Source organism: Cetorhinus maximus, chromosome 8 (genome assembly GCF_964194155.1).
Source record: "Cetorhinus maximus chromosome 8, sCetMax3.hap1.1, whole genome shotgun sequence".
NCBI classification, from domain to species: Eukaryota; Metazoa; Chordata; class Chondrichthyes; order Lamniformes; family Cetorhinidae; genus Cetorhinus; species Cetorhinus maximus.
Window position 1 is genome coordinate 129,986,777 of NC_135886.1, and position 27,626 is coordinate 130,014,402.

General features: G+C 45.1%; 1 protein-coding gene across 2 annotated transcripts in view; it reads right to left on the minus strand.

The window, feature by feature from the left end:
• The window catches only part of atp1b4 (ATPase Na+/K+ transporting subunit beta 4), a 74,920-nt gene that overhangs the window by 24,094 nt on the left and 23,200 nt on the right, over positions 1–27,626 (minus strand). Inside the window, exon 3 of one of the 2 annotated variants that reach the window (XM_078547633.1) lies at positions 12,988–13,156. The exons of the other annotated variant lie outside the window; for it this stretch is intronic. Coding sequence (XP_078403759.1) covers positions 12,988–13,156 — 169 coding nt within the window. The remainder of the gene's footprint in view (positions 1–12,987; positions 13,157–27,626) is intronic. 2 annotated transcript variants of the gene reach the window in all.

Consider the following 27,626-nt stretch of genomic DNA (forward strand, 5'->3'; position numbering starts at 1 on the left):
AATTGTTAATTTTAAGTCTGATGTTGGTAGATTTCTGTTAATCAAAGTTACTGAGGGATCTGGGGCAACATTGGGTATGTTGAATTAGGTCACAGATCAATCATGATCTCATTGAATGGCAGAAGGGACTCGAGGGGCTACATGGTCTACTCCTGTTCCTATGTTCCCAATGCTCCCAGATCCTTGGAAGCACCCAGTGTTCCCAGAACCTCCATTCTGCAATGTTCCCATTTCTCCCAGGCCATAGCATTACCTTCAAAGTATTACAAGACCCTGAGACACCATTTCAGTACAGTACTACCATACCGTGGCCTCTCTAAGTGCTCCCAGATACTAGGGCCAGTGTAATGCAGATAAATCATAGTGTTTTATTATCCTGATTAATACTGCTTGGTGTACCAATACCACGGGAAATATAATACATATGTCATGTGCCGAGAGTGCATTCATCATACTTCATGAGGAAATCTTTAAAGAAAACAATCTTCAAAATGCAACACTCCCAATACAGATGCAAAACAATCTTTAAAAATGTATATAATAAAAAAAAAGTGTTCCAAGGATATCCTGTTGGAATTTCTATTGTTCAGGAAGAGACAAGGATTTAAAACAATTACTTGTTTACCAGTAAACAATTTCACTTTGATGGGTGTCAGGATATACCAATTTACTGTAACTAGATTAGATTAAGGGACAGGGCAGTTAACACACAGATCAGCTTATCAGCAGAAAACTTGAGTGCACATGAAATGGTATAATTATAGAGCAGCACGTTCTACAAATTATCGTGTTCAACATCACAGGAAATCCACACGCTTAGTCAAAAACATTTTTAATGCTCCAGAAAGCCCAAGTACATTCAAGGCTTGAATATTTCTACCACATTTGGGAAGCTCTTACATACAAACATGCGAATTAGGAACAGGAGTAGACCACTCGACCCCTCAAGCTGCTCATCCATTCAATAAGATCATGGTTGATCTGATTGTAACCTCAACCCCACATTCCTGCCTGCCCCCAATAACCTTTCACCCCATTGTGAATCAAGAATCTATCTGGCTCTGCCTTAAAAATGTTCAAAGACCCTGCTTCCATTGCCTTTTGAAGAAGAGAGTTCCAAAGACTTACGACCCTCTGAGGGAAAATATTTCTCCTCATCTCTGCCTTAAATGAGTCATGCCTTATTTTTAAATGGTGACCCCCAGTTCTAGATTCTCCCACAAGAGGAAACATCCTCTCCACATCCACCCTGGCAAGATCCCTAAGGATCTTAAAGGTTTCGATCAAGTAGCCTCTTACTCTTCTAAACTCCAGTGGATATAAGCCCAACCTGTCCAGCCTTTCCTCATAAGACAACCCACCAATTCCTGGTATTAGTGTAGTAAACCTTCTCTGAACTGCTTCTAACGCATTTACATCCTTCTTTAAATAAGGAGACCTGTACTGTATACAGTACTGCAGATGTGGTTTCACCAGTGCCCTGTACAACTGAAACATAACCTCCCTACTTTTGTAATCAATTCCCCTCATAATAAACGATAACAATGATTACCTGCTGTACCTGCATGCTAGCCTTTTGTGATTCATGCACTACGAAACCCAGATCCCTCTGAATTTCAAAGCTCTGCAATCTCTTACCATTTAGATAATAAGCTTTATTATTCTTCCTGCCAAAATGGACAATTTCACATTTTCCTGCATTATATTCCATTTGCCAGATCTTTAACCACTCACTTAACCTATCTATGTCCCTTTGTAGTCTCCTTATGTCCTCTTTACAAATTACTTTCCTACCTATCCTTGTATCGTCAGCAAATTTAGCCACCATTCCTTCGGTCCCTTCATCCAAGTCATTTATATAAATTGTAAAATTTTGAGGCCCCAGCACTGATCCCTGTGGCACACCACTCGTCACATCCTGACAGCCAGAAAAAGAGCCATTTATGCCAACTTTCTGCTTCCGTTAGCTAGCCAATCTTCTATCCATGCCGATATGTTACCCCTACAGCATGAGCTTTTATTTTCCATAATAACCTTTGATGTGGCATCTTATCAAATGCCTGCTGGAAATCTAAGTACAGCACATCCATCAATGTCCTTTTATCCACAGCATATGTGACTCCTTCAAAGAACTCCAATAAATTTGTTAAACATGATTTCCCTTTCACAAAACCATGTTGACTCTGTCTGATGGCCTTGAATTTTTCTAAGTGCTCTGTTATAACATCTTTAATAATAGCTTCTAACATTTTCCCTACGACAGACATTAAGCTAACTGGCCTGTAGTTTTCTGCTTTTTGTCTTCCTCCCTTTTTGAATAAAGGAATTGCACTTGCTATTTTCCAGTCTAATGGAACCTTTGCTTAATCTGGAGAATTTTTTGAAAATTACAACCAATACATCAACTATCTCACTAGCCACTTCTTTCAAGACTTTAGAATGAAGTCCATCCGGACCTGGGGGATTTGTCAGCCACAGCACCAACAATTTGCTCAATACCACTTCCCTGGTGATTGTAATTTTCCCGAGGTCCTCCCTCCCTTCCATTCCTTGATTACCAGCTATTTCCAGGATGTTACTTGTGTCCTCTAAAGTGAAGACCAAAGCAAAATACCTGTTTAAATCATTCTTCATCCCCCAACTTCCCATTATCAATTCCTCAGACGCATTTTCTATAGGACCAATGCTCACTTCGTTAACTCTTCTCTTATTTAAATATCTATAGAAACTCTCACTATCCATCTTTATATTATAAGCTAGCTTTCTCTTGTACTCTAATTCTTCCCTCTTTATTAATCTTCGTGTCATTCTTTGCTGTTCTTTATATTCTTTCCACTCTTATGACCTCCCACCCGTCTTTGCACAATTATATGCTTTTCCTTTAAGTTTGATACTGTTTTTAACTTTTTAGTTAACCACGGATGGTGGGCCCTCCCCTTGGAGTTTTTCTTTCTGATTGGAATGTATCTATCTGCCACTGAACCTCCACTGACCTATCCCTTAACCTTATTTGCCAGTTCACTTTAGCTAGCTCCACTTTCATGCCCTCATAATTGCTCTTATTTAAGTTTAAAATATTAATCTTCGATGCACTAATTTCTCCCTCAAAATGAATGTAAAATTCAATCATATTATGATCGCTGCTACCTAGGGATGCTTTCACTATGAGATTATCAATTAATCCCATCCTCTTGCTCTCTGGTTGGCTCCAGAACGTGCTGTTCTAAGGAACTATCCAGAAAACATTCTATGAACTCCTCATCTGTGCTAGCTTTGCTCATCTGATTTTTCCAGTCTATATGTACATTAAAATCCCCCATGATTATTGCTGTACCTTTCTGACAAGCTGCCATTATCCCTTTTATACTCTGTCCTACCATGTAGTTACAATTAGGGAGCCTGAACACCACTCCCACAAGTGACTTCTTGCCTTTATCATTTCTCATCTCATCCCAAACTGCGTCTAGATCCTGGTTCCCTGAACTCAGGTCTCTCTAATGTGCTCATACCATCGTTAATTAACAGAGCCACCCCTGCACCTTTTCCTAACTTCATGTTCTTCCTAAATGTCACATACCCTTCAATATTCAGGTCCCAATCTATGTCATCCTGTATTCATATCTCTGTAATGGCTATTAGATTGTACTTATTTATTTCTATCTGCATTATCAGTTCATCTGTTTTGCTTTGAATGCTACATGCGTTTAGATACAGAGCTTTTAGTTTTATCCTTTGATTATTTTTGTAGCGTCTAGCCTTATCTGCTGATTTAGTCTTGGATTTGTACTCTCTGTTTCTTCCTGTCACGGTCTGTTTATCATTTCTCGTATTAGTACCTTTCTCTCTTGCCATGTCTCTACTCTTTGGTTTACCACATCTTCTCGAATTTGACCCCTTGCCCCCACTATTCAGTTTAAAACCCTCTCTATGTCACCAGTTATGTGGCTTACAAGGACACCAGCCCCAGCATGGTTCAGGTTTAAACCGTCCTAACAATACAGATCCCATTTTCCCCAGTACTGGTGCCAGTGCCCCATGAAGCGGAACCCACTTCTCCCACACCAGTCTCTGAGCCACACATTCATTTCTCTAATCTAATTTGTCCAATGCCAATTTGCACGCGACTCAGGTAATAATCCAGCACCTTTGAGGTTCTGCTCCTTAATTTGGTGCATAGCTCGTCATACTGACTATGCTGAGCCTCTTTCTTCATCCTGCCTATGTCGTTGGTACCTACATGGGCCACAACCACTGGATCCTCCCCCTCTGCCAGTTTGTCTCCAGCCCCGAGCAAATGTCCTGAACCCTGGCATGGGGCAGGCAACACAGCCATCCGGACTCTTGCTCCTAGACTCTTCTATTAACTATATCACACTTCTGAATAGGATGCAAGAGGAAGATTACTGCTGTTTAGCAAACTCTTTCACCTCTACTCTTCTCTCTTTCTCTTTCTCATTTGTCTTTATTTTAGCAATTTTATTACTGCTTCTCTAACTTTCTTTGCATTGTTCTTAGTTCAACACACTCTTCCTTCTCACTGCTGAACTTTAGTAAAACGTAGGTTCGTTGTCTTGCCTTATACTTTAATTTATTTTTTCCCAGGACCCACAAACTGCGGTACTGCTGAGGCTGTGCCTTCCCTTCTGCCAAAGGGCTTCGGGGCTTTCAGCACCCAAGCTTGGAAGCAGCTAATAGCTGTTTCCTGATTTAGCTCAGTTCCTGTCCCTTAATTATTTTCCAACCTTGATGGTGTCCTGCATAAATGTTTCTGATATAAAACTGGATTTAAAACATTACACAACAATGTTGCATTTATTTAGTACCCTTATCACACCCTTGTGACAGTCCAAAGCATTTCACAGTCGATCACTTATTATATTGTTTTGTAGGCAAACACAGCAGCCAATTCTGTCCATAGCAAAGCCCTGCAAACAGCAAATGAGGTGAATAGCCAGTTAATCTGCTTTTCCTGGTGGCGGCTGAGAGACTAATGGTGGCCAAGCCAACTCCACTGCTCTTCTTCCAGTAGTATCATGGGATCTTTTGCAGCTTCTCTGAATTATGGCACCGCTGACAATGCAGCAAACCCTCTGCGCTGCACTGAAATACCTACCTAGACAATATGCTCATCTGGGAGTCGGGCTTCAAATCCCATCCCCCAAACCTCTGGCCCAGATGTAACAGAAACTAAATAAATAAATCAAGTTGACAATCGTTTAAGAAAAAAGTGCAAGTGGCAAGCTTTCAATATGGAGTGCTGCCCATCGATGCGAGGTGAAAATTAGGCTGGACACAATCACGCTCACTGCTGAACTTGAAGAAAGCTTCCCACATAGATTTATCAATCTCTATGGTGTGGTTTTCCCCTTTCCCAGATGTAGTTTCAATCTGGCACCAAGTCAGTGGGATCTCCATGGGTGCAGCGGCAGTGATGTCAGCAAGCAGGTAAGCAGCCAATCACATTTAAGTACTCTTAAGTGCTCTGTGTGCTATGTGTGAGTACTTAAATGAATTTAGTATGTCATTAATAGCCCAGTCACACCTCATTCAACAAGTTGTAACATTTTCAAGGGACTTACAGCGAGTCTAAGAGCTTAACATTGGAAGTTCTCATCAATTCATAAGATTTCCCATTGATTGCAGTTTGGGGGTACCTCAGAAGTGCACCCTCTGGGGAAGCAAAGAATCACAGACAGTAATTTCTGGATCTCTGTGTTATCCTGCACATATGCAGCCTCCAGAAGTTGCTGTTGGTTTCAGTGGGTACAGCAAATGCTGATAGTTTTGATATCATTACCACCACAAAATCTGGGTCAATACAGATGCATTCCTTCTGATGACATGTCATTTTTGGACGCCCCTCTCTGCAGGGAGTAGCTGTAGTGATGAAACAGATCAACAAGTCTGGTGGAGGCCCCTTAGATTAACATTGATAGTGGTGCTGGATTCCAGCCCTGCAAACCCAATACTGACCAAGTAAGTTCACATTGATGTCATCCAAAGTTACCCAAGCTGTCAATCTGTACAATTCTGTACAGGTGAAGACTGCAGGGGGGCATGCCACTAGCAGCACCAGGCATACCTAAAAATGAGGCAACAACCTAGTGAAGCTGTAACACAGGACTACTAGCGTGCCAAACAGCGTAAGCAGCAAGTGATAGACAGAGTTGAGCGATCCAACAATCAACGGGTCAGATCTGAACTCTGCTGTCTTGCCAAATCCAGTCGTGAATGGTGGTCGACAATTAAATAACTCATTGGAGGAAGAGGAGGCTGCACAAATATCCCCATCCTCAATGATGGGGGAGTCCAGCACATCAGTGCAAAAGGTAAAGCTGAAGCATTTGCTACAATCTTCAGCCAGAAGTGCCGAGTGGAAGGTCCATCTTGGCCTTCTCCAGGGATCCCCAGCATCACAGATATCAGTCTTCAGAAATTCAATTCACTCCATGTGATATCAAGAAATGGTTGAAGGCACTGGATACTGCAAAGGCTATGGGCTCTGACAATATTCCGGCAATAGTACTGAAGACTTGTGCTCCAGAACTTGCCGCACCCCTAGCCAAGCTGTTCCAGTACAGCTACAACACTGGCATCTAGCCGGCTATGTGGAAAATTGCCCAGGTATGTCCTGAACACAATAAGCAGAAGAAATCCAACCTGGCCAATCAGTCTACCCTCAATCATCGGTAAAATAATGGAAGGGGTCATCAACAGTGATATGAAGTGACACTTGCTTAGCAATAACCTGCTCACTGATGCCCAGTTTGGGTTCCGCCAGGGCCACTCAGCTGCTGGCCTCAATAGAGCCTTGGTTCAAACATGGACAAAAGAGCTGAACTCCAGAGGTGAGGTGAGAGTGACTGCCCTTGATATCAAGACCGCATTTGACCAGGTGTGGCATCAAGGAGCCCTAGCAAAACTGGAGTCAATGGGAATCAGGGGGGAAACTCTTCACTGGTTGGAGTCATACCTAGCACAAAGGAAGATGGTTGTGGTTGTTGGAGGTCAGTCATCTCAGCTCCAGGACATCACTGCAGGAGTTCCTCAGGGTAGTGTCCTCAGCCCAGCCTTCTTCAGTTGCTTCATCAATGACTTTCCTTCCATCATAATGTCGGAAGTGGGGATGTTCGCTGATGATTGCACAATGTTCAGCACCATTTGCGACTCCTCAGATACTGAAGTAGTCCATGTCCAAATGCAGCAAGACCTGGATAATATCCAGGCTTGGGCTGACAAGTTGCAAGTAACATTCACACCACACAAGTGCTAGGCAATGACTATCTCCAAAAAGAGAGAATCTAACCTTCACCCCTTGACATTCAATGATATTACCATCACTGAATCCCCCACTATCAACATCCTGGGGGTTACCATTGACCAGAAACCGAACTGGACTAGCCATATAAATACTGTGGCTACAAGAGCAGGTTAGGGGCTAGGAATCCTGTGATGAGTAACTCACCTCCTGACTCCCCAAAGTCTGTCCACCATCTACAAGGCACAAGTCGAGAATGTGATGGAATATTCCCCACTTACCTGGATGAGCGCAGCTCCCACAACACTAAAGAAGTTTGACACTGTCCAGGACAAAGCAGCCCAAAGCAGTCTTGCTAAAACTATACAAGGCACTAGTTAGAGCACACCTAAAATACTGTGAACAGTTTTGGTCCCCTTATCCAAGGAAAGATATACTGGCATTGGAGGCAGTCCAGACAAGGTTCATCAGGTTGATCCCGGGGATGGAGGGATTTTCTTATGAGAAGAGGTTGGTTGAGTCAGTTGGGCCTGTATTCATTGGAGTTTAGAAGAATGAGAGGCAACCTTATTGAAACATGTAAGATTCTTAGGGGGCTTGACAGGGTAGATGCTGAGATATTATTTCCCCTTGTGGGTGAGTCTAGGACCAAAGGGCATAATTTCAGTGTAAGGGGGCACCCATTTAAAACAGAGATGAGGAGGAATTTCTTCTCTCAGATGGTAGTCAATCTGTGGAATTCTTTACCACAGAGGTAAAGTATATTCAAGGCTGAGATAGACAGATTTTTAATCAGTAAGGGAATCAAGGATTATGGAGAAAAAGCAGGAAAGTTGAGTTGAGGATTATCAGATCAGCCATGATCTCATTGATGGGCTTGATGGGCTGAATGGCCTACTTATGCTCCTATGTCTTATAGTCTTGCCCGCTTGATTGGCACCACATCCACCAACATTCACTCCCTCCAGCACCGATGCACAGTGTGTATCATCTACAAGATGCACTGTAGAAATCCACCAAGGCTCCTTAGACAACACCTTCCAAGCCCATGACCATCTAGAAGGACAAGGGCAGCAGATATGTAGGTACATCACCACCTGCAAGTTCCCCTCCAAGTCACTCACCATCCTGACTTGGAAATATATCGCCGTCCCTTCACTGTCAAAATCCTGGGACTTCCTTCTTAACAGCACTGTAGGTGTACCTACAGCACATGGACTGCAGCGGTTCAAGAAAGCAACTCACCACCACCTTCTCAAGGGCCACTAGGGATGGGCAATAAATGCTGGCCCAGCCACCAAAGCCCACATCCTGTGAATGAATTTTTTAAAGTACCCTGCAGTAACTGATGCCTCATAGCTGATAGCAGTTAAGCATTGTCTGGTGAGCGAGGAAGAGCAAATGGCTGACAGATTAGTTTCTTTTTTTAACATTACTTAATTGGGACTTGTGGGCTGCTTTATATTAAAAGTCCGGTCCTTCCTTCTCTTTTAAAGAATGTTAAGAAGGCCAAGCTTGCAAGGGAGACACAATCAAGGGGTGATGGTTATTGGATCAATCCAATACACCTCCCAGCTGCAATGGAGAGCTGGGGCAAGTTGCCAAAACATTCAGCTGTGACTGGTGAAAGCGAGGAAATGAAAATGGGATCACTACCCTCCATAACGATGACTGCCACCAGTACTGTTATTTTCATATTCCTGAGATATTTCTAAAAGTGACCAAGGCTGGATTATACACTGAGGGGACCCCAGTATAACTATCGGGGCAAGCAAACCTCCACTTGGCGGGTTCACCCTGCTTTAATTTTTCAGGCAACGGCCCTTTAATTAGTATGAGGTGGGGCTTCCATCCGTCTCCAGGAGCAAGTCCACCTCATAAAGCTGCCGGCCAGTCGGAGGCCAGCAGCTCTGTGTGACACGAGGATCAGTGGCCACTGTTGGTAGTGCAGAAGGTCCGGGAGGGAGAGGAACCATGGATGTCCCCAAACCCAGGTAAATCCAGAATCCCACCAGGGCAGGGTTGGCAGGCTTGGGCGAGTGGGGCGGGGGACATGTTGGACAGGGCATGTGAGGAGGGTAGATGCGGGGAGGCAAAACTGTGGGGTGGGGGCCTCCGATTGGCCCAGGGACCTGGGAAGGAGCCCACCACCAGCAACCCCCCCCACCCCCACTTTCACTGACCAGCAGCCCACAGGGTTAAACCTGCCAGGCTACACAATGGGCATAGACCTCTCCCGCCACCTGTTAAATCGGAGTGGCAATGGGATGTGGCCCTTAATTGGGCATTAAATGTACACTTAAGGGCCACATGCCCACTTAAGGACCTCCATTGGGCTACAACCAGACAGCTCACCTGGCACCTGCCCCAGCATCAGTAAAATTATGGTGGGGTAGGCCCAATGGCGGTGGGGACACAGCCAATGGTACAGCACCCTAATTTATGGGCTCACCCACTTGTTTCCTGCCCATGGTTAGGCTTCAAAAACCAGCCCTTGACCTCTGCCTGCCATACACAAATAAAAAGAAATGTTGCTAGGTTACCAGGAGCTTGCAATTACTCTATTCAAAGCACACTTAACATGTTTGTAAAACTTTTCTTGGCCTGTTATTTTAAACGTGACCTTTATTTCACATACTTGCACATAATTTCAAGCCCTGAGGTAGTTCAGTAGTTGACATAGAAAATTAGTAAACATATTAAACAACACATTGCCTCAGAGTTATGTTGCTGAATATCGTAGGAAAATATCATAGCTGTAGATATAAAAAAAACAACATCATGGCAATGCAGGGATGGACTCAAGAGGTTCAAATTCTATGCAACATTATTTTCATCACATTGCTAAACTTATTCACATAAAATTCTTACGAGATCTACTTTAAAGAGCTTAACTAAAATAACGCACTTACAAATTTAATGCAAGTGCATTAACCAATATGCTAAAATAGTGCTAAACAGAATTTTGAACTCTTTGATTTTAAGTATGTCTTAAATCACAGAAGTTTTTCTTGAGAAGCATAAACTGGGAAATTGGTTGAAGCTACTCCTACTCCACTGGCATTATTTCATTCAAAGTGTAATGGAAGTCGTGTATCCTGTGCATAAACAGAATTTCTGCCAAACTTGCCCTGAAGTGTGACTAGTGGAGTGGGAACAGCTCCAAGGAATTTCCCGGCCATAGTTAATTGATGATGAAAATCTTGTGCAAGTCTCTGTAAAAGATCATACAGGTGAAACATCACAGGGGTGAAATTCCTCTCACTGTAGAAATATACAGAAATTACAAGGAAACAGGCCACTCGCTCCAACTGGCATTTACTCTCCACATGAGCAAATAGTCCCAATCACATTCAATTAACTACCTGCTAATGAAATTGCATTGATTTGAAACAGGACACATTCAAACGCCAAATACTTATTTAGGCCAATGTGTTTAGGTTACTTTTGGATTAACTATTGATATTTATCCTGAGGCGACTGCACCTACATCCTAAGTGGTGGAAATAAATACACAAATTATTACATATTTCACTCCTGTAAATTGTTCAGTGAAAGGTAGATAGATATAAGTTGATCGTTGCAAATGCCTGTACCTGTGCAGTGGGTTATTGCATCATTTCCCACCTATATTCACAGCTTGCTCTCTTTTTTTAAATTCATTCATGGGATGTGGGATTCACTGCCTAGGCCGGCATTTATTGCCCATCCCTAGTTGCCCCTAAGAAGGTGGTGGTGAGCTGCCTTCTTCAACCATTGCAGTCCATGTGGTGTAGGTACACCCACAGTGCTGTTAGGGAGTTCCAGGATTTTGACCCAGTGACAGTGAAGGAACGGTGATATATTTCCAAGTCAGGATGGTGAGTGGCTCGGAGGAGAACTTCCAGGTGGTGGTGTTCCCATGTATCTACTGCCCTTGTCCTTCTAGATGGTAGTGGTCGTGGATTTGGAAGGTGCTGTCTAAGGAGCCTTGGTGAGTTGCTGCAGTGCATCTTGTAGATAGTACACACTGCTGCCACTGTGCATCAATGGTGGAGGGAATGAATGTTTGTAGATGTGGTGCCAATCAAGTTGGCTGCCTTGTCCTGGATGGTGTCAAACTTCTTGAATGTTGTCGGAGTTGCATTCATCCAGGCAAGTGGGAAATATTCTATCACACTCCTGACTTGTGCCTGTAGATGGTGGACAGACTACTAAGTCACTGACAGACAAGAATATTACTAAAGCTTTTATTAGACTTTTCAAACATATACATTTTGACATTAAAAGGATTTATTGTATTACATGAGATTTTCAGATGAAAATGGGTATAGCATAGAGCTTTCATTGTTCCTTCTTTGACAATTTCCAGTCCTTTCTATGTAAAAGTTGCTGCAATTTAATATTTTAGAAAATTTACAGGGGGATAATCTGACTCAACCAACTGAAAAAATCTAATCCAAAAGCAAAATACTGCAGAAGCTGAGAATTTGAAATCAAAACAGAAAATGCTGGAAATACTCATGAGGTCAGGCAGCATCTGTGGAGAGAGAAACAGAGTTAACATTTCAGGTTGTGATGTTTCAACAGAAAAAAGTCTAATCGCTCCTGCCAGTTCAGAGTCTCAAAAGGACTTAGCAAAGCTGTTCGAGCACTTCAGCTGGGGCCATGATTCACATTTATTAGCACAATCTGGATAATTCTGAGATGTACAGCTTTAAAGCAAAGAATTCCCTTTCTTAGCAAAAGGATATACAAGATGGAGCATATATGAATTTTCAAATGTATTTCCATGGCCAAATGCTACAAGATGCATGTATATAATGTAAAGAAAGACTTTTCTAATGACCAGGTCAATTTTATTAAACCAACAGATGGATGCTATGAGTTAAAATATAAGATTCATAAAAGTGACAATCATTTCCTATATGTGTTTTTTGCTGCCATTTCCTCTTCTTCCTTCGGGTACCAAGCCCAAAGTGGGCATTGGTGATCATGGACTTCCATTGGATTGGTCGATGATTATGCTTGGCAAAGTGCTGCGGTGGTTTGTCGTTGCCTTCTGCAGTATGGCTGACCAGGAAACTCTCCCTCTCTTTAACACCTGCCATCAGGCATATTGGAAGGATTTACAGGCTGGTAATCAACTTGTTTGGCTATGTTATGAATGGACCTTCCATGGCCATTAAGTCCTGAAGTGGGAGCTTCTGGCCCAGAAGTAGGGACACTACCCACTGCACCACAAACCTCCCTCTATATTGTATAAAGATTATGAACAAAACACACATACACACACACGCAGTTACAGAGGCCATCACTATTACCTACTCCTACTAGTTTGACAAAGATCTACAGCTCATGTATGAATTCATCAGTGTTAATTAATGTGTAGTGTTTGCAAAATGTATGTATTGAATCATAATTGAATGCTGCTTGATCATAGATTTTCTATTGTATTTTGGGTGTGTATACCATTTAACACTAGCACTCTTCAAATAATTAGCATCCTACTTTATTCTTTGATCCATAATTTCTTTTTTTTATTAATCAAAATAATGTCTTAGTCTTCAAAATCTTCTAGTGTCTTAGTCTCCTAAAATTCGCATTACCGACATGGACCTGAAAATGGCAAAACATCCATTTCTTACAGACACACGACGTGAATATGAGGTTACCTTTTCACTGGCCCCACTTTTAGTGAACATCTGCGACTGCAAACCAGCACCAAACATGCACTTAGTTTTACTCACACCAACTCCTGGATGTTCTTCCCAAGAATTCCCTCTTTTCCGGGTTCCAGAGAAAAGTTTTTAAGTCTCGCATTTTTTCGTCCCAGGATTCACCATTTTTGTTTTTCATCACTTCGGCCCCTCCTACCGCTTGTTCTTTATCTTCCCCTTTCTCCCCAGCCAGGATTGCCTGAATCAGTGAGAGGCAGCATACCAGTGGCAAGTTTAGTTTGAGCTCAGAGTGGTAAAGCAATGGTTTATTATCCTAGCCTGCAAAAGCCCCGGATCTTCAGCAATGCTTTACAGTAGATTGTTTCCTGCCGGTTACTCGTTGACATTGTCGGATCAGCCACTCAGCAGCTGCACAGAAAGCCTCCTCATTACTGTGAGAGAGGGACAGCTCAGTGTACACTGGCATTAATGAAATTCTACAAGATATAGCACTTGGAGGTCATACTCTTTAGAGTATACCTGCTTAATCAAAAGCAAAGCAACTTAGTTTCATGGCTTTAAAACAGATCATATTCATATCATCTTCATACAACAAACCCTTGGTTAAAAAAAAAATCATGAGACATTGCTTCCTATTTTTAAATTGCGCCGATACCTATGTGAAAGCAGCGTAAGGTATTTTTCAACTGAAAACAGTTCTCTTTGCAAATCTTGCCATGCGTGGTTTGCATTCAAAGAGAAACAAACTGAAGAATAGAAAATTGTCCTCTGTGGGGGAAATGTCACTACGCATCAGCAGTTCACCCATGGCCCTGCTCATGGTTACTCAAGGGACATGTTGTGTGAGAAATTAATTTCCATAGTGCAGATTTAACTTGATTCCCTTGGGCCAGGCAGTGCCGGGGGCTGCTAACCGCACAGACCACATGGCATTCTTCAATTCTAGCAGCGCCACTAAATGAATAGACCTCTCCCTGTTGTAACAGGTTAAAAGTGGTCACAGTGCCCCCTCTGGCGCAAGTAGGAGTAACAAGCATTCCGATAACATCGGGGTGAATTGGTCCTGCCCGGTCATGCAAAAAAATCGCGTATTTTTAGCTGTTTTATATAAAATACAAATTTCTTTACCATTGACAGCTGTGGCTCAGTTGGTAACACTCTTGCCTCTGAGTCAGAAGGTTGTGGGTTCAACCAGAGATTTGAGCACAAAATCTATGCTGATACTTCAGCGCAGTAGAAAGGTGATGTCATTTGGATGAGACATTAAACCAAGGTCCCGTCTGCCCTCTGAGGTGGATGTAGATGATCCTACAGCACTATTTCGCAGAAGGGTTGGGGATTTCTCCCTGGTTTCCTGATTAATACTTATCCTGTAACCAACATCACTAAAACAGCATACCTGGTCATTATCACACTGTGTTTATGGGAGCTAGCAAATTGGCAGTCATGTTCCCTATACCCCAACAGTGACTGCACTTAAAAAGAGTACTTCATTCGTTGTAAAGTACTTTGGCACATCCTAAGGCTGTGGAAAGCACTTTATAAGTGGAAATGTTTCTCCTTTTATTGAAGTCAATGAAAAGGTGCTTGGCGGATGTAGGGTGGGCTCCCGATTCGCTATTACCCATTTTGCATTGCTACTCAGGACCAATTTAGCCCCCATTTTTTTAAGTGATTGCATCACCAAAGTATGACACAACAGCAAATCAACACTGGTGGAAGGCCAACATTTCCAGTAATTACTGCTAGTTTGTGTTATTCACATAACCCTGCAATAAAGACCTTCACATTGACTAAAACACCAGTAAATCAATTATTATAAGTCAACAACTCCATTATCATTGTATCGTGCAACTGCCAGGATGGGGGAAGGTGAGCTGGATGGACTGTGGACTTTCCTGGTTTGGCAATTGCTATGTTCCTATTGCAAGGAAGGTCTCATTAGAATCTGAATATGTTAAATATTTTTGGGGGTAGTTACCCTTGGTGGCCGGCATTTCCACACGGTTATGTTAGCTTTTTCAGTGCAATTCGTCCAAAATTGGTGTAACTAGTGCAGAAGATAGTGGAATTTTAACTGCAAATTACATTCAGCATAAAAAGAAATTCCGCAATCTTTTGTGCTAAAAGCCCGCCCACCCACAAAACTGACCACGCCCATGGGACCCACTTATCACCAGTAGGAATTTTTGTTAACTGTGCTTGGTTGCAGGTCTTCGATGAGGCTCTAAAAATTAAGTTAGATCTTCTGGGTGCAAGGACACCAATAGACTTGATATAAAAGCTTCTGAATGTAGCTTTATTAAATTTACTGAAAAAATCTGACTACTGTACCCCTATATAACTTGGAAGAAGTTCTATATTTTTTTTTTAAGAATTCATGTTCAGTCTTTAAAATCAAGTTACTCACGGGTGGTGGTTTGACACTGCAATTAAAAAGGCTTATTTGTGAGGAACTCATTTTTAGCTTTATTATTCAAATTGCACGATCGTTAAATATATTGAATGAACACCTTTTTAAAAAAAAACTTTTGAAGACACTGCCTGACTGAGCTAGTTCAAGGCAGACTTTGTCCAAAGGGGAAATCATGCTTAACTAACTTGCTGGAGCTTTTTGAAGAGGTAACAGAAAAGGTCGATGAGGGTAATGCTATCAATGTGGTGTACATGGACTTTCAAAAGGTATTTGATACAGTGCCACACAACCGACTTGTGTGAAAAGTTATTGCCCATGGAATAAAAGGGACAGTAGCAACACGGATACAAAATTGGCTGAAAAATAGGAAGCAGAGAGTAATTGTCAATGGATATTTTTCAGGCTGGAGAAAGGTTTGTAGTGGAGTTCCCCAGGGGTCGGAATTGGGTCCCTTGCTTTTCCTGATATGTATTATTGATCTAGATCTTGGTGTGCAGGGGACAATTTCAAAGTTTGCGGACGATACAAAGCTTGGGAATGTTGTAAATTGTGAAGAGGACAGTGTAGAACTTCAAAAGGACATAGACAAGTTGGTGGAGTGGACAGATAGGTGGCAGATGAAGTTCAATGTGGAGAACTGTGAGGTGATGCATTTTGGTAGGAAGAACATAGGCAGACAATATAAAATAAGGAGTGAAATTTTGAAAATGACCTAGTGCCATTCGCCCTGCCTTTTCCCCGTACCCCTGCACATTGTTTCTATTCAAATAATCATCTAATGCTCTTTTGAATGCCTCGATTGAACCTGCCTCCACCAAACTCCACAAAAGCAGACCTTGGTGTGTATGTGCATAGATCATTGAAGGTGGCAGGACAGTTGGAGAGAGCAGTTAATAAAGTATATAGTATCCTAGGCTTTATTAATAGGGGCATAGAGTACAAGAGCAAGGAGGTTATGCTGAATTTATATAAGACACTCATTAGACCTCAATTGGAATATTGTGCACAGTTTTGGGCGCCACATTATAGGGAGGATGTGAACAGATTGGAGAGAGCATAGAAGAGGTTTACAAGAATGTTTCCAGGAATGAGAAACTTCAGTTATGAGGATAGATTGGAGAGGTTGGGACTGTTCTCCTTGGAGAGAATAAAGCTAAGAGGAAATTTGATAGAGATGTTCAAAATCATGAGGGGGCTGGACAGAGTAGATGGGAAGAAGCTGTTCCCGTTCATAAAAGGATCAAGAATGATCACAGATTTAAAGTGATTTGCTAAAGAAACAAATGTGACGTGAGAAAAAACTTTTTCACACAACAAGTGGTTCGATCTGGAATGCACTGCCTGGAAGTGTGAAGGGGGCAGGTTCAACTGGGGCATTCAAGAGGGCATTAGATGATTATTTGAATAGAAACAATGTGCAGAGATACAGGGAAAAGACAGGGCAAATGGCACTAGGTCAGAATGTTCATTTGGAGAGCCAGTGCAGACATGATGGGCCGAATGGCCTCCTTCTGTGCCGTTAAAATTCTGTAATTCTGTATTCGGCTATATGCAAATGAGTCTAAACAGAAACTCAAGAAAACACTTCTTGGCCACAATTTGCATCCGCATGATTGCACTTAAAACAGGAACTCTACCCCCACATAGCAAAAGCACATTTAGAATACGACCTAATGCTCTGCTATACTTTGTAGCAAGTATTGTTAAAAATGAATCTGCAGCAGGTAATACAATAATGTTGCATTATTCGTTGTGGCAATGTAATCCCTGATGCTGAGCACTTAAATCAATACGTGATATTTTAAAACTACTAGCTGTGATTATATAACATGATGCTCTTGACCTAATGAGATACAAACAATGTTAGATTGAATTTAAATTTCACACTTTACAGCAAAATAATTGGTACCAGCCAAACCACCTGCATTAATAAGTATTAAACAGGGCGAAGAGGACAGCAAAGCAGGTCAGAAAGTATGTGGTGCAGGGTTACCTAACAGCATTTGAGTTTTAATATTGTTCTGGGTGCTGCTCCTGTGTAACTGCAGCGAGGAAGTGTTCCCATATCCCTGGGCGTCACCTTGATGGGTCGCTGTTGGCCCTAAACCCCCTCCAAAACAGAAGCGACAATATAATGAGGGAGTCACCTTAATCTTGATAGATTGGCATCAAAGAACCCAAAGAACTCTGAATGGCTACATGAATAGGGTGTGGCAATAGACTAGTGTCATCATCATACTGCCTATGATGTCCAGTGTACTTACACACTGTGATGCAGTGGTGTTTAACTGTCATGTGTGTCATTGCTTTTTTTATTCATTCGCAGGATGTTGGCATCACTGGGAAGGCCAGCGGTTATTGGCCATCCCCAATTGCCCTTGAGAAGGTGCGGTGAGCTGCCTTCGCAAATTGCTGCACCCACATTTCTCTTAGGGAGGGAGTTCCAGGATTTTGACCCAGTCACAGTGAAGGAACAGCGATATAGTTCCAAATTGGGTGGTGTTCCCATGCACCTGCTGCCCGTGTTCTTCTGGATGGTAGTGGTCCTGGGTTTGAAAGGTGCTGTTGAAGAAGCTTTGGCCAGTTACTGCAGTGTATCTTGTGGATGGTACACACTGTTGTCACTGTGTGCCAGTGGTGGAGGCATAAATGTTTAAGGTGATGGACGGGGTGCCAATCAAGCAGGCTGCTTTGTCTTGGATGGTGTTGAGCTTCTTGAGTGTTGTTGGAGCTGCACTCATCCAGACAATTTTTCATCACACTCCTGACTTGTACCTTGTAAATGGTGGCTTTGGGGAGTCAGAAGGTAATTCAATTGTGTGATTGTGAATAAGTATTTTGTTAGCTGTAAAGTGCATTGTAATGTCCTGAGGTCATGAAAGGCGCTATATAAATGCAAGTCTTTCTTTCTTATTGCCTGCCATTCTGTGAAACTACATATATCACATTCGTTTCTCTTTGAAGGTGCAAACATTTATGAAGACGAGCTTCATGACACATTTATTCTTTGGCCAATTATGAATCCAGAATTTGGCTTTGGCATATAGAGGTATATTATCCCTGGAAGGGGATCTGCTGACTGTGAATCTGTGAGAGACCTGGATTCTAGCTCATTCAGTATTGGTTTGCATTTGAGTAAAATATAACTTAATAGAACTTGTCGATAAGATATTGTACCATTCACATCCAGTCATATCTTCCAGTTATTTGGTGAGGTGAAAAAAATCCGAAGCACCATTGAACAAATGTTATTCAAGAACACTAATTTTATAAGGACATTATAGACCTACCACTGAGAAAGGTGACAATATCCCTCTTGCGGTTAGAAAAGTGTCACCTGAGAATGACTCAAACCTCAACTTTGAAATAGTGGGCTAAATTTTCACGCCCCATATGGGGGCAAGTACAGAGGCGGGCGGGTGATGGGTAATTTCATGCCACCAGCCAGCACGCCAGTTTACCAGCAACACCCCAGAGGCAGAATCAGGGGAGGAAGGGCTACCCACTCGCAAGCGTCAGGTAGCCAATTAAAGTAAGTAAAAGGCCAATTTAGGCTGTTTATCTGAGGTCGCCTAGAATTTTCCAGTGGTCCCGCAGGCTGACCAATCTCGGTGATGGTGACCATGAAACAACTATCATTGGTTGTCATAAAAAAACCCATCTGGTTCACTAATGCCATCCTTACATGTGACTCCAGACCCACAGCAATGCGGTTGACTCTTAACTGCCCTCTGGGCAAGCCACTCAGTTCAAAGACAATTTGGGATGGGCAACAAATGCTCGCCTTGCCAGCAATGCCCACATCCCACGGAAGAATATAAAATAAACACCACTGCTTGTGATTCAGGAGGAGGGAGTGCTTCTCCCGACCTTATGTCCTTCCCGAGAATTGAAACTCCTCCCCATCAGCACCCCATCCATCCAAACTTTCTTCCCCCCACCAATCAAGGATCAGAGCACCCACCGCCCCCACCCCACCTCCCCCACCCACAGTTGAGATCGGAATCCCACACCAGGACTGGGATGTGACTACCCTCTTCCTCTGGAGCTGAGGATCAGATCGCCCCATCCCCCTGCCCGCTAGCAGCTGTAGGTTCCTTATCTGAGACTGCAGACTGCTCTCTGCGCGACTGAGAGCCAAGCCTGCCAGTCAGGTGGGGATCCTGTTGAAATAAAAGGCCACAAGTTGAGGAGTCAAAACTTCTCAGCCTGCGGGGAAGCTGGTCCCTGTGAGTATCCCGACCAACCCCTGTCCTCCCCTCCCCACCAAACAAACTGCCCCTGTCAATAATGGAGCCATACTTTCTGCCTAAAACAGTCAAACAAACGCTGATGTATTGGGAAATTATAGAGCGGAGATGAGGAATGAAATGTCTCTTTTCGGTAATAACTATCTATCGTTTACTGTTTAAAAAAAAAATCTGTTTTTTTAAATCTAGTAGATTACAAAATGCATATGAATTTTAATTGAAAATCTAAAAGATAATTTTTCTAAAGTAGATAAGATTTATGATCACTTACTCTACTACAGTTTAAATGATAGTTTCCATTACACGTTAGAACTCCGATTCTAAATCTATTTAATGACCTATTTAGAATGATAGATGGCTTCCAGTGTATTGGACATCCATTAAATTAATTGCAGTACTACATAAGGAACAGGAGTCAGGAGACACATAAAGTGATCTGTCTACTGAATGAATGCATTGTGCTGACCTTAACTATTTGTTAATCAAATTTCCCAGGCCTGGATTAATTGAATGTCTTTTCTAGCAGGCAGCAAAACTCTGGTGATGTTATTTGTGTGAACTGCAGTGAAAAATAATTCTAGGCTTTAGCCGTACATTAAAACGTAACTTAAAGCAAAAACACTACACAGCTTGTAATGTAGTGTGTCAACCAATTTTCGGAACATAAACCTGTTTTTGTTATCGAGTATCTCAAAGATAACTTAATGACTGATGTCAGCTGCAAAATCTACAAACACAAGGTTTTGCGGCAGACTCCGATCACTTTTAATATTACAGAACGACTTAGTATTCATGTTACAGCTAAATATGAATAACTAATTTGCAATAATATGGAAGATCAATTACTATTCTGGTCAAATTTGATTGTTGCTCTACTGCAGTAATATTTCTGGCTGTGGCTGTGGGGGGATGGGCTGCCATGGGGAATTCTCTGTGGCCAACAGGCATTCATTTTCATTTTTTGCTACGGATATATGAACCCAATTTTTAATCATTCTTTCTAGTTCAAGAATGAAAAATGAACAGTTTGCAAGGACATGGGGAAGAGTTTATTATTTTCCTTTGTCCTAAGGCAAAGCACATGGGCAGAATTTTGCGTTCGTCAGTCAGGCGGGCCCGACCGACTCAGCGGGTGGGCGGGCGGCCGATTGCCGCTGGAGAAAGGGGCCGCGCCGCCATTTTCCGTGGGCGGGCCAATTAAGTCCCACCCCACGGGTAAGCGATTCCCGTGGAGAATGGGAAAGTAGTCGCGGGGGCGGGCGGCCTCAGACTGCCAGTTCCAATGGGCAGCTGCAGCCTGTATAAAGAGTGGCCAGGCAGCCTGCTTGAGGCAGTGCACCAGGGTCACTCGGGGAGAGAGGGAGGGAGGACCGAGTGGACGGCAGCATGAGCAGGAGGAGGGGGGCAGGCTGCAGGAGAGGCCAGCGGGGGGGCCACCGATTTTCCGGATGCATGCCTTCCTGCCCTCCTGCAAGAGGTGGGCATTTGTCGGCACCTTCTGCATCTGGAGGATGGGAGGAGGAGGGCCCCCCATGTTACCAGCCAGGCGTGGGAGGAGGTGGGTGACGCTGTCAGTGCCCGTGATGATGTGCGGCGCACTGGCACCCAGTGCTGGAAAAGATTCAATGATTTGCTGCGCTCTGGACGGGTGAGTACCATGTCTGTCTTGGCCATTTGACCCAGAAGGCAGCCTTAGTCTTTGCCCCCCCGACCCCCACCATGTCTTGCTGTCATTACTGCATACGGCATCTGGCGAATGCTGGGTGGGCAAATGGGTACTGACCACGCTTACACCAGCCTTAGTGCTGCATATGTTGGTCTTTGTAGCATTTGAGTAGTCTGGGGGCAACCTGCAGGGGAGACCGCATGACACATACTCAGAACTCCAACACATGTCATATTGATGGTAATGAGATGGTGCAAGGGGAGCCTCCAGGTGTTTTGGGCAAGTGCCATCTGCTGGCATCGGCGCCGCACCTAGTTGCGCCTCCTTGCCATGGGCACTAAGAGCCGTGTGATATTCAAAGTGATGGACGCCGAATGTGTCCAAGGTGGCCGTTGGGGGAGGGGGTTGGGACCAGCCATGCTATCTTGTGGGGACTAATCACCCATAGTGTGGACAGGAGCCGCTGGAGGCCTCAGATGAGCCACTGTGGTTGGGGTGCGGCGTGCGTGTGCAGAGTACATGAGCAATCAGCCCCAATCAATCCTCTTCTCTGTTTTGCAGGCAAAACCTCACCACAATGCCCGGGAGTGCCAGAGGACTGGAGGTGGTCGCACCCTCCTGCAGCGCCTCACAACATTTGAAGAGCAGGTCATGGAGCTGGGCAGGAGGCAAGAGGCCAGGGCGGCCGGGGCAGCGAGGCTGGGGTCCAGCGGCCAGGTATTTGAGGTCCACAGTCCCATCCACTCTGTCTGCCCACCATCCAAACCACTGATGGTTGCTGCAATTGTTAATGCTGAAACAATGCTCATTCACAGACTGAGACACTCTGACGTGTGGGTCATACAGAAGGGACCCTCGTCCCCTTGAGGAATCACATCTCCGCCACCTTCCAAAGTCACCTTATCCCATTTGTGACCACTATCACCATGGTCTAACATGCCATTGGATCACTGCTGCACAGCCAAAGACTTATTTCATCTGAGGGAGTTTGGGACCTCCAGCACCCTTTCAGCCAATGCACCCCACATTACTTTGTCCAAAAGGTCCTCAGCACCTCAGCTGTGAACATCATGGCACTCAACTTAGATGAATGCCACCACATTACTCATCCCTGCGCCAAGGGGAAATGTTGCCTTCTGCCCACCCAGTCTATGCCCCTCCTTACGGAATGAAGGCCAATAATGTGACCTCTCAAACTCCTGTGATCGACAGCAAATGTCGCTACTGTTTGCGATGTTTCCTCAGCCCTGCAACTACCCAGGCCACAATGCATCCAGGTCAGGTACCTCTGCACTCTCCCCACTCCTATGGTTCATAACATACCATGTGGCATTCCTGAGGCCATCTGACCAGCCTGTCTGCATGTGTGTTTAATGTTTGGGGCTCATCTTGACTCTTTTTCACCTCACCAATGTTCATCTCCTTAGGGTCTTGAAGGGTGAGCGACTTATGAGGCTGGGGGGGGATGGGATGAAAGGTTGAAGTGAATGTACGCTAACTGATGCACTGTCCTTGTTGTTAATTTCAGCATCACCACCAGAGCGACCCACACCTCGACCCCGCAGCCCCCCCTCCACACCTGAGGGCCAACAAGTGCAACTTGCGGCACATCATTTCAGCCAGCCAGGCACCAGCACAGACACACACACCTCGGTAGGGACTTTACCATTGGCTAATGTCCTGGGTTACAGTGGAGAGGGCACATCACGATCGCTGGAGGAAATGTTAGGGGCAGAGAGTGCCGAGGGCGCCAGCAGCCGGAGGGGACGAGGCACATGCTGAGTCCGGCACTGATGACATGCCTCTGGAGTTGTCCCCATTGCAGCAGCTGCAGGACAGGCAGCAGGAAGTGCGTTTGCATCTGGCAGGGTTGCATGAGGGAATGATTCAGTTGCTCTCTGCGACGGAGGAGTCTAGGCAGAGTGCACACGAAGAATCCGCCCTCAGGGCAGAGCATCAGGATTCCTTCAATGAGAGATTGGTGACTCTCATAGAGAGGGGCTTCCACCAAATGGATCAAAATATGATTGGGTTACGCTCTGACCTGCAAACCCTCACAGCGCTAATGGCCACAGGTGGTGTTTTCCATTGTGGAAGATGTTGTGGACACCAAGCGCCAGCACTCGGTGCCCATACATCTGCGGTGAGCAGGGAGGTAGATTTAGACCTCACGTCGGCGCAGCAGCTGCCTGTCGTCCCTGCGAGCTCCTCTCAGAGCGCTCCGGATGAGGGCAACAGCCCCTCTGCCCCTCTGCCAATCAACGTTTCTTCCATTGAGGCTGCGACAACTGGGGAGGTGCCAGTTCTGGAACTGGCCACTCCCTCCCAGGCGGGGCCATCACAGGCTCCACAGGCCAGAGGACGCCCGCCAAGGTCATCGAGCCCAATAGGCCACCAGAGTCAGCAGGCTGTCTCACAAGCCACTCCGAGCGATGGGGCGGCACCAAGACGTAGCACCCGGAAACGTAAGCATAAGGCACATTAGGCACTCCACGGGTATGTCACTGGCGATTTTGTGTTGGCCTTAGAATAGGGACTCATATTTCTGTGATCGCTAACAAGTGGTGTGTGTTTTTGTTTTGGACAAAATAAAGTCCACATTTGTTACCATAGCTGAGGGTCTTTTGTTTGTGGTGCATTTTTCTTTTTGACATATTTATCATGAGTGTTTGAGTGGACATTGATGTTTCTGTACTAGGCCCTTATCTGCAGCTGAACAGGTGGAAGATGTAGCACCTAAATGCCACGTGTGGAAGCGCCAGGCAATGCTGGTCCTGCTGATCCATGCGTGTGGAGCTAGCTGAAGGCTCTTTGGATTAAATTGTTGTGGGTGTCCCTGCCTCCTTGGTGTAAAGGCGGGACATCATTCTGCCCCTCAACATCGCCCTGTGCTTCCTCATCCTCTGAGGCACTGCTGGATTCGTCATGTGCAGCCTCATCCAGGGCGTCAAGGTCTTCATCGTCAACTGCATTCCACCTTTCCAGCGCAAGATTGTGCAGAGTGCAGCAGACTACCACAATCAGAGAGACGCGATCTGGGGGGTACTGGAGTGCGCCCCCTGAACGGTCCAGGCAAGAGAAGCGCATCTTGAGAAGACCGATGGTTCTCTCCACCACAGCCCTCGTGGTGCCTATTGTACTGCTGCTCAACTTCTGTTCTTGGATGGCGGAGAGGCGTCATGAGCCACCTTCTGAGTGGATAGCCCTTGTCACCCAGCAGCCAACCATCCAGCCGGGCTGGAGCACTGAAGAGCCCTGGCACCTGGGAGTGTCTGAGGATGTAGGCGTCGTGGGAACTGCCTGGGTACCTTGCACAGACTTGTAGACTCTGCATCCTGTGATCACACACTATCTGCACGTTCATGGAGTGGAAGCCCTTCCTGTTGACGAAGGCACCGGGCTCACCTGCTGGCATCTTGATGGCCACATGTGTACAGTCTATAGCACCCTGGGCACGGGGGAAGCCAGCAATGGCTGCGAAGCCTCTGGCTCGCTGTGTCTAGCTTGCCTGGTCTTAGCGGAAGTGGATGAAGGTGGATACCCATCTGAACAGAGCGTCTGTAACCTGCTTGACACAAGTGTGGACAGCTGATTGGGAGACACCACAAAGATCATCCACCAAGCCCTGGAAGGAACCAGAGGCATAGAAGTGGAGGGCAACTGTGAGCTTCAGCGTCGCTGGCATGGGGTGTCCACCCATACAGTTAGAGGAGATCTCAGGGCCAATCATCTGACAGATATAGTTGACTGTCTCCCTTGAGAGTCGGAGCCTCCTTCGGCACTGCACCTCAGTCATATTGAGGTAGCTGCTTCGTCGCCTGTAAACCCTGGCAGCAGGATAGTGGTGTCTTCTGCAGCCCCTTCCGCCTTGGACAACCTCTTGGCCCTGCGCCCCTTGTGCCTACACCTGGCCTCCCAAAGGTGGCTCCCCTGGAGGCTGATTGTCCAGTCCTGGCCTCCTCCTTATTCTATCCCTCCCTTCCTCCTCAGAGGAGCTGCCTTCAGTGGAGAGGTCAGAACCCATATCCCCAGGCTAAATGGAGGCCTCCAGAAAGCTGCAGGCCCGAGAAAGATTACTGTCTGCAGACTGGTTTCAAAGTGGAAATCGATGAGAACTGTTAACAATCAAACAGGCAACTTTTAAACACTTTCATCAATTATAACTTTGTCAAAAACATGAACGACTCCTCTGAGTCCACATATCCCGACATTGCAAAACTTTTCTTAAACAATCTCCTACCCACCTTCCCGTTGGGCCCGTGCGCTGACCCGAAGTTCACACGGGCCCCTCAAAGTCGTACACAATTGGCAAGTTATGGGGCTTAACCAGCCCTTCCATTAATGGCGGGCAAACTGATCGCGCTCGCCCACCGAAATATCGCGATCAGAGTGCGTCATTTTACGCGCTGACATGTGGGCTACGCCATCTGCACGTCAGCCGGAAAATTCTGGCCATAATTTTATACACTTACTGGATCTGAAATTATTTCCATTGCAAAGCCACTGTAGATTCTTCTCAAACCTCCCTCCCACATTCCACTGAAGTATTCTTGTTTCCAGTTACATGTTGAGTTGGGAGGGAAAGGAGGTGCTAGATAATCCCAATCTTCATTTATTTTACTTTTTCAATAGCATTACCAATTTACTACAGCCAAAGTGAAGTGAAGCAGCCCGATAACAGTTTAAACTCTGCAAAATATTTAAATGCACCACAATTTTGAATCCTTGCAATATTTGAAAATATACCAGGGCCAGGATTGTCCGTCACCGTTCGTGGAGGGCGTGTTCAGTGGCAAGATCAGAGAATCTCACGAGAAGATCCTAGCCGAATTTCCCAATGAGGTAAATCCAGAACACCTTTGTCCCCTCCCCTATCAATGGCGGGCCCCGTTTCCCACCGTTGAACATCGGGAACTTAATTGTAATAAATTTATATCCAATTATTGCGGCCACACACTGGAATCATTCCCCCACATCAGGGGGATGGTGTCGAGATGCAGTGAGGACACTCCTGAGATCTTCACATTGTATCTGGGAACATCTGACACCTGTCTGGCGCACACACCGTGAAGAGGCTATCATCGAGACACTGCTGAGAAACAGCGGCCCACGTAGACTTTAAGACAATTTGACCCTTTGGCAGGCTACATCACCTGTTCCCTTCAGCACCACACCTTCACCTGTCAGGAATGATATCGAGATGGGGGTCAGACCCGCCTCAAAGGTGGTGAGAGCACACAGAGAACATCACAGAACCCAGTGACGCTTGGGTACAAGATTTTTGCAGCAAACACAAGCCACATGGAGGTGCACGCGTCACTGATCTGAACAGTGACTTTGAAGCTGGACAATTCCTGTGCTCAAAAGATTACACTTTGCACTGGGGAGAGGCCCTGAACTGTGACAATAGCCATTGTTTTGTACAGGAACAAGGTTTCACATCTAATTGACAGAAAACTGCCCAACACAACAAGGTGCCATAGACAAGGAAACATTCTTGGGAGTGTACTTACAATGGTCAGCATTAAGTGCAAGTTTTTAAAAATTCATTCACGGGATGTGGGCTTCGCTGGCTAGGCCAGCATTTATTGCCCATCCCTAGTTGCCCTTGAGAAGGTGTTGGTGAGCTTCCTTCTTTAACCCCTGCAGTCCATTTGGTGCAGGTACACCCACAGTGCTGTTAGGAAGGGAGTTCCAGGATTTTGATCCAGTGACAGTGAAGGAACGGCGATATATTTCCAAGTCAGGATGGTGAGTGACTTGGAGGGGAACTTCCAGGTGGCGGTGTTCCCATCTATCTGCTGCCCTTGTCCTTCTAAATGATAGTGGTTGTGGGTTTGGAAGGTGCTGCCTAAGGAGCCTTGGTGAAATCACAGGTGATTAACACCCGTGCCCATGTTTCGCAACTAAATTTTCTTGACCTTTCTAACCCTGTCGTTACATCTTGGTGCTCCCCAAGATCCACAGCAGAGGTGGGGTGGTGCCTGCTGACTGCTACGCCCTGTTGTTTGTGATGAACTTGGCAGGCGTCCTCTGGAGGGCCAATACCTGGAGGGCCCCAGTCTGCTTTTGGGATCCTGCTGTGTAGCAGTGGCACCCTCCTCAGCCTGCAGAGCTGGAGCTCCTGGGGTCACAGGAAGAGGGGATTCAGATGGACTGGACACTCCCAGAGTCACCTGGGTGGATGGCCCCAGGGTGTGCACCTGTTGATCCTCCGCTCTATGGGTGCCCAAGGGCCCCTGGCTGACTCCTTGAGAGGAAGGGACAACTGGAGTGAGCTCAAGTCGCACCACCCGCCCCCCTCATGTTGGCATTGATGATGCCAGCAAGCGCCTCAGCAATGAAGTGCAGCTCCTGCTGCAGTGCAGGACCAATA